We start from the raw sequence: 8,270 nt of genomic DNA, 5'->3' as shown, positions 1-8,270 counted from the left end.
AAGAAACATGACTCAAGGACTTTGTTCTAGATTTTCCATCTGAAGCTGATCAGTCAGAACTGACCAGGCCTCTAAATCAACGTCCATTTTTCACCCTGGGAACAATTTTATATGCAGTTCAAAAATGGCACAAATGTGGTTCTCCAGTTTTTACTTTTGTCATTTTTTTAGCATGAGAATTTTTATTCTTTTTTAATCATATTGTCTTTATTACTTTAATTTCATAGAAAGTATGGCTATAAACATCCATTTACTTTTTAAGAGCACATTAATTCTACTAAACTTGGTTAATAGTTTATTTTAAAGAAATGTCTCAGTTTTGTTTAACAGATTAGAGCAGAACAATTTCAAATAAAGTGAGAAATTGACCTGGAAGATTTCCACCTTTGTTTCATTAAAATATTTCATGTTTGATTAATCAGAGCAGGTTAAAAATCACAACTACATCATTTTGTGTTTTAGGTTGGAAAAACAAAGTAGCTTCAACTTTGAGATTCTTCAAAAATGAACCTTTTATCTCAATTGCTTAAAATAAATCTAGCTGCTGTTATAAAGTTTTCTGCTTCATAAACACTTAAACTCTGAGATTTTTTTAATCAAACTTGAAAAATATGCTAAAAAGTGATATGTAATTAATAAATGTATGAGAGCGCACCTGTCTGTGTAGTGCTAGACAAGAATGTAACCTGCAAAGTTATATTTTCTGTTTTACTCTATTATTGTATATCTATTTTTGTAACAAGGGACTGCAGGTGCAAATTCACTAATAAACAAGTACAGAGCTTCAAATGGTAAACAGTCCCTTTTTAAATAAAGTTTATAATTATTATTAAGAAGCTCGATCATCATGACAGTACAGGAAGTTTTTTCCCAACAAATGCATTTTTATTTCTCCCAAATATTTCACAGTAAAGATCCCAAATCAGATCCAAAAGAAAAAAAAACAAACAGAAATAAACATGGTTGGATTTTCAATACATGAACAATAAACATGATCTAAATTAATACTGTAGTGGCTCAGAGTAAACTGTAACAAAAAAGATAAAAACAATATCTGATGTTCAGAGATGTTAACAGAACTCTTTATCTTTCACAAAACCAGAACCAACTCTGACAATCTGATCAATAAAAAGAACGACTTCCTCTTTGAATTCTGATCATGTTGAACTTCTAAACCCAAACGCGCCGAACGTGATAAAAATGTCAGAACAGAGATAAGAGCTTCGCTTCTTATCTCTGAGGCTCATTTTAAGGCTGAAGACCTTTTTGACCCGATACGATCAGAACCGCAGATAAGGACGTCTAACGGAGATCCTTTAAGTTTATCAGGCCTTTATGGTTTCACTCTGAAGTCAATGAATCCTGAAAGAGAAACGTTTCTCCTGCAGGGATTCAGTTAACTTCAGGGGAAAAATTCACAACGTTCAGGATTTTAGAAGTGGAGAAAATCCTTCAAACTTTCAGAATACTGACTGAATGATAAAACTGTTTGTTAGACAAAGTAACAACATGATTAACGGTGAATCAGGCAGACAGATGTTTTCTCTTCCATTAGATCAGATGGCTTTCTGAATTTGTCAGATATTATTTTATCTCCATCCTAAATGTAGCATGGTGAAACTGGAGAGTTTCAGATTTGTGCGTTTTAGTTTCTAACAGTTTGGTTTTTGTGACTTAATCAAACTGGATTGGAAATATGAAAATGGTCGAGTTGGCACATTTCTCCTAATTTTGGCCCATTAAAAAATGAATCATTTACAGAGGAGGATCAGGACCACTGGAAAAAAGACTTTTAGTCTCAAAAGATTTAAGTCGGAATTCTGAGAAAAGAATTTTTATTTACTATCTTAAGAATTTAAGTCGGAATTCTGAGAAACAAAAAACTCAGAAAAAAATTCTGAGAAAAAAAAAAGATTTCTGTGGAAAAAAGTCAGATTCTTCAACTGTCGTTTTGCTGAAATGTTCTATACAAATAAATTTGATCGATTGATTTCTGAGAATAAAACATAAGAGATTAAAGTCAGAATTTATGCTGTTTTCCCCAGCGGCCCTAATCCTCTCCCGTTGACCTCTGACCTCCTCCGACCTGCTAAAAACCTTTCCTTTTTTAAAACATATCAAACTTTCCTTTCACCTTCGCCCCGTGTTTTCCCGTCAGGCGTCCTCCTCGGCCTCCTCCTCGAACTCGCCCTCCTCCTCGGCCGTGGCGTCCTGGTACTGCTGGTACTCGGACACCAGGTCGTTCATGTTGCTCTCGGCCTCGGTGAACTCCATCTCGTCCATTCCCTCGCCCGTGTACCAGTGCAGGAAGGCCTTGCGGCGGAACATGGCGGTGAACTGCTCCGAGATGCGCTTGAACAGCTCCTGGATGGCCGTGCTGTTGCCGATGAAGGTGACGGCCATCTTGAGGCCGCGCGGCGGGATGTCGCACACGGCCGTCTTCACGTTGTTGGGGATCCACTCCACGAAGTAGCTGCTGTTCTTGTTCTGCACGTTCAGCATCTGCTCGTCCACCTCCTTCATGGACATGCGGCCGCGGAAGACGGCGGCCACCGTCAGGTAGCGGCCGTGGCGCGGGTCGCACGCCGCCATCATGTTCTTGGCGTCAAACACCTGCTGGGTGAGCTCGGGCACGGTGAGGGCGCGGTACTGCTGGCTGCCGCGGCTCGTCAGCGGGGCGAAGCCCGGCATGAAGAAGTGCAGGCGGGGGAAGGGCACCATGTTGACGGCCAGCTTCCGGAGGTCGGCGTTGAGCTGGCCGGGGAAGCGCAGGCAGGTGGTGACGCCGCTCATGGTGGCCGACACCAGGTGGTTCAGGTCTCCGTAGGTGGGCGTGGTCAGCTTCAGCGTGCGGAAGCAGATGTCGTACAGAGCTTCGTTGTCGATGCAGTACGTCTCGTCTGTGTTTTCCACCAGCTGGTGGACGGACAGGGTGGCGTTGTACGGCTCCACCACCGTGTCAGAAACCTGAGCCAGAGACACGGGCGCCATGACGAAGCTCTTAGAGTCAAAACGTTCTTTAGGTTTTCTAAAGGTTGCACAGTTTTACTGGGATGTTTTCCCAATTTGTTTCCATTTTTCCCCCAGATGAATCAGCAAAGACAAAGTATTGGATCCAATTGTTGTGAACACTGTAAAAACACAAAATCTTACCAAGTATTTTTAGTCTAGTTTTTAGACAAAAAATTTAAATAAGACAAAAATTTACTAGTAACTTTTCAATAAGATATAGGAGTTTGTTTTAGGTTAATAATTTCTCACTATTGATAAGTAGTAAAACTTCCACTGTCAGATTTTTCAATCAAATTAATTGAAAAATTAATTTATAATTTATTTATATTTCCAAGTTAAATGCGTTCTTGTTTATGTCTAAATACAGTATTATTATACAACATGAATTTGATGATAATGTCTGGTTCTTACTGTGTATATATATCATTGTATTTATTTATATCCAAGTAGCTTTATATATTTTTTCTTTATATGTTTTTTTGTACTTACTAAAGGGAAAAATATGCCTTTTTTTCTTTGCTATGGCTCAAAATAAACCAATGTTCATTTATTTTTCATGGAAAAATTGTCTTGTAATATCTGAAATAATCTGTCAATTCAACTACGACTTTTTCATAAACATCAATGAATTATTGACCTAAAACAAGCTCTTATATCTTGCTGAAAAATTACTTATAAGTTTGGTTTTATTTTAAATGTACTAAGATATTTTCACTAGAAACTAAACTAAAAATATTTAGTAAGATTTTGTGTTTTTGCAGAACAACAGATCAAAGTGTTTTTTAAAGGCAGAAAGGAAACTTGAGGGTAATTTTTTCTGCTGTTTGATTTAAGCAGCTCAAAGATGCAGAAAGTTTTGTAAACATCAAGACTTTTCCTTGACATCATATATAAAATATTAAATATCCTCAGAATATAAAAACTGACATAATTCCATCAGTGCGTGTGAAAAAAATGTTCAGATGTTTACATAATAAATGTATCCTCACTTCAATCAATGTTATAACCAGCATCAAGAGAAGAAACTGACAGGATGAGAAATAATGAGACGATTAATTCAACAGATGATTCTTGAATTAAAGACAAATAACCAGCGAGGAAGAATACCAAGTACACACATATTGATTTAATATGATAAACTACTGATGGAACATAAATAATGAGAGTCAGGAAGGAGACAGTTTCATGTGATAAAACATAAGAAGATCTGATTGCTGTAGCTGTAGAGCGCTGAGTGTTACCTTAGGGGAGGGAACCACACTGAAGGTGTTCATGATGCGGTCGGGGTATTCCTCCCTGATCTTGCTGATCAGCAGGGTCCCCATGCCAGAGCCGGTGCCTCCTCCCAGGGAGTGTGTGAGCTGGAAGCCCTGCAGGCACTCGCAGCTCTCCGCCTCCTTCCGGACCACGTCCAGAACCGAGTCCACCAGCTCCGCGCCCTCTGTGTAGTGACCTTTGGCCCAGTTGTTCCCAGCTCCACTCTGACCTAAGAAAACAGATTTTAATAGAAAAGCTTTCAAATGAAAGAAAATGAAACCTAACATTCTCATCGACAACCTTCCTACTAATTAATTACCAAAGACAAAGTTGTCAGGTCTGAAGATTTGGCCAAAAGGTCCTGATCGGACCGAGTCCATGGTTCCTGGTTCCAGGTCCACCAGGATGGCTCTGGGTACATACTTCCCACCTGCACACACACAAACACAGCAAAACACATTCAAAATCTGCTTTATGAGACTTATTTTTATGCAGTGTGGTGATTTAACAACAACAATACCAGTAAATAAAAAAATATTTACTGAACAAACATGTTCAGCATAAGAAAAACTTTGCCAGAGAGCAATTCTTATTCAAATTTGTTTAATTTATTTTAAATTTCAAGCATGTCTGGATTAAACATTTTTCAATGTTTGCAGACATTTTTCATAATTGTCAATAATTTGTCAAACCAAATCTGCTTTGTCAAATTAATGTAATATCTTGCATCACCACAAGATGGAGCCACATTGCCAAAATGTGGAATTTTCATTTTAAACTGGTAAATAATAATGTAACCACAAGTACTTTCAGTATTACTTAATGCATAATATATTCATTATTTAATCTACTGTTGTATATTTACATTGAGGTTTCACTGAGAGTTAGTCATTATTTTCCCACAGTGAAACTTTCTCTTAAAAATGTTTTACACAATCAAGAACTTTCTTTTACTTTTAATGAGTCTTGTGAAAAACGAGACAGCTTTCTAATCATAATTGAATTAATTTTCTGCAGATGAGTACAACAGTAAATATTTATTTAAAATTATTAAAATGCTGAAGTAACCCTGTTCCTCCACTAGAGGGCCCCCTCATTTTAAACATAAACCTCAGTTTGGACAGTTAAAGCCACAGAATCAGGAAGTGACCTGTTGCTTCGTTGTAGTAAACGCTGATCCGGTCCAGCTGCAGGTCGCTGTCGCCATGATAGGTTCCTGTTGGGTCGATGCCGTGTTCGTCACTGATCACCTCCCAGAACTAGAGACAGAAAAAAATTCATGGACCAGAATTATCTGATTAAATCCTGGAATTAGGATGTGTCTTAATGTTTCAGTTTGACTCAATTAAAGTCAAAACAAAACCGTGTTTTGTTCTGAGGATCTAAAGCACATGCTGATGTTTAAATATATCGCAGCATCACAAGATCACCTGAAAACAGAAACAGGTCTGTATGTTTCTGGTCAGACAATATTTAAAAAACCTTTAACTTGTGTCACTTTTATCCAATCATGTTGAAGTTCAAGCTGCAAAAACAGGTCACATTTAAAGCAGGTAGTGATATATACAATCGTATTGCTTTCAAAGATTATTAAAATCATACGGAACTCTCACTTTGACCAAAATCACAACAGGAAGGAGATTAGGACATAATTTACAAACAATTTTGTCTGAAAATTATTACATTTGAAAAAGCCAACTTCTTCTGAGGATCTTTAAATCCCTCAGTGTTCATCTTTAAAGACATGCCCTCCAGTTCTGATGTAACCAATAGCATGGCAGAATCAGTGCTAACCTGTTTACCAGCACAGGACTCTAACTGGTTCTGATTAACTGACTCGACTTGTAAATTAAGGCTCTGCAGAAGGAAAGGTGGGATGTGAAATGACAGGATTTAACTGGTTCTGCTCTGAACTCGGCTTCGGGTCAAGGCGGCATTTTTAGGAACTCGGATTGGGTCGCAGTTGGAGGGATCAGCAGAGCAGAGCTTTGTCAGAGGATTCAGTCCGCTCTCCATCTTTAGTGGCTGACATGTCGGTGCCAAACTGTGGTAAGAGCGCACACTGTCACAGCAGATCAGCCAGCTGACCTTAATCTCAGCTAAGGACTGTATCTGTGGGCGTCTTAAGAGAAGAGGACAAAATAACTTCCCCAGAAGCAGCTTACAGCAACATTTCCTTTCAATTTTAGCTACTTTTAACTCATATATTTAAACTTATTAATGCTAGTTTTGGATTATTTTAATGGAGTCATCCAAGTGAATTTCTCAAAACCAAAGAAAAAATAGCTAATGGTAAATTACTGGCAGCTTTCTATGACCTTTTAACTTTTGCTGTAATGTATTTCTGATGATGGGAGAATATGAGGGGATTTTGGTTGGATTGTGTTAGTGAGTGGTTTCAAGCAGAGTTAATCCACTGTGAAGCATTTATGACCTCAGACTCACTAAGTCTGCTGTAAATACACTTGTTCAGTGATCAGGGCTTCTGACTCGGGCCATATGCTGCTGCTGCTGCCACGCCTGTTCCTGCAGCAAAGGAAACTCAGTTCAACGAGGCTTTAAATGGGGCAGAATTAAGCTAATGTCACTCAGATTTATAAAATACTGTATTTAATGTGGAACTAAAAGACAGTTTCATGCAGCGTAACAAACAGGAGTTACTGATATCATCCCAACTGTTTTTTCTTTTCTGAATCTGTGCATCTGATCAACTGAGTGGAAAGGCAGCCATTTAAATGACCTCATCGTTCAGGGCAGACACTGGACCACTTGTTAGCCCCCCACCCTCCTCCTGTCGCATTCCTCTGCTCTGCCTCAGCAAATTTCTTCTTTTCACCCTCTTGTTGGGCTTTTTCCTCTCAGTGACAAAGACTCACCAGCAGCTGGCCCTGAGTCTCCAAAAGTCTGACCAAACCCACTAATCATCTCTCCATGGCTGCTATTGATGCTTTCACCTCGTTTTAAATGTTAAATTCTCCTGTGTTGATGTGGACAAAAACAACAGAGGCCACTGAGAATTAGAAATTGCAAAATTTCAGTTCTTTTTATAAACTAGTTTATTAGAATGAATAAAATTACATCCAAATATATATTTTTGAATATGGTGAGAAATTAATCCTTAATAGATTTCACTGTATGTTATGACTACTGATTATCTCAGTTATTCCTCAGTGTTTCAATGTCACTTTATACTTTGAAATAGGTCACATTGCCTAATTAAACACTGAATAGTTCCTTATTTATTTATATTCAACAGAAAACATTCAAATTAAAGTAATTTTCCAACAAAAGCTCCGAGGCTCTATTAAAATCTAAATAACACAAATATATCTGTATTTTTTCATTCTTTCCAATTCACTGGAATTGGAAAAAAAACGTTTAGACAAAAAAAGTCATTTCGAAAACATTTCAAGTTCAGTTTATCAAAAAAAAAAAATCCCGACTTCTTTTTAACTTTTTCTTACCTTTGCACCAATCTGATTCCCGCACTGGCCAGCCTGAATGTGAACAATTTCCCTCATGGTTTATGTTTGGGAGTGATGAAGGAGAACTATAAAAAAAAAAAATGCTGGGCTGAGGTTGACCTACTAACCGAACCGGACCGGAGGAGAGAGGAGAGTGTTGAAAGATCCGACTCCAACAGGCGGGCCCTCGCAGGCGGGAGGGAATGATACTGAATCCTCTGTTTTGATTGGCTGATGTTGCTGGGTGCCTTAGTGATGATTGGTGGAAACGGTTTTATAAGGGGTTTCCGTATCATTTCGGCAAGGGCTTAGAGAATGAAGCAGTTTTGTCCATAGACATATATAGATATATTTATAATGTCTATAGTTTTGTCATCGCTGCCCTGTTGGAATCAAAATGTCTGCTCCTTAACATCCCGCCGGTGTATAATCCGGATGGAAATATCGGAGACTAACGGAGAAGAAAGATTTTCCTCCCGAAGGGAAAGGGGTCAATTTAATTTTCTTCATTTTTGAAATGTAAACAATATCACTGAT

At 38.2% G+C, this 8,270-nt stretch overlaps 1 protein-coding gene across 1 annotated transcript; it reads right to left on the bottom strand.

The window, feature by feature from the left end:
* Window positions 1-1,013: 1,013 nt before the first annotated feature.
* Window positions 1,014-7,907, bottom strand: LOC114155393 (tubulin beta chain-like). The gene is made up of 5 exons (XM_028035264.1): window positions 7,734-7,907; window positions 5,420-5,528; window positions 4,589-4,699; window positions 4,254-4,498; window positions 1,014-2,967 (listed from the first exon to the last, which is right to left on the bottom strand). The coding sequence occupies exons 1-5, from the start codon at window positions 7,788-7,790 to the stop codon at window positions 2,155-2,157; spliced, it is 1,335 nt and encodes a 444-aa protein (XP_027891065.1). The 5' UTR covers window positions 7,791-7,907; the 3' UTR covers window positions 1,014-2,154.
* Between the last annotated feature and the right edge of the window lie 363 nt (window positions 7,908-8,270).

This window comes from Xiphophorus couchianus, chromosome 13, assembly GCF_001444195.1.
Source record: "Xiphophorus couchianus chromosome 13, X_couchianus-1.0, whole genome shotgun sequence".
Lineage (NCBI taxonomy): Eukaryota > Metazoa > Chordata > Actinopteri > Cyprinodontiformes > Poeciliidae > Xiphophorus > Xiphophorus couchianus.
The sequence above is the reverse complement of the archived record's forward strand: the minus strand, read 5'-3'. Positions and strand labels throughout refer to the sequence as shown.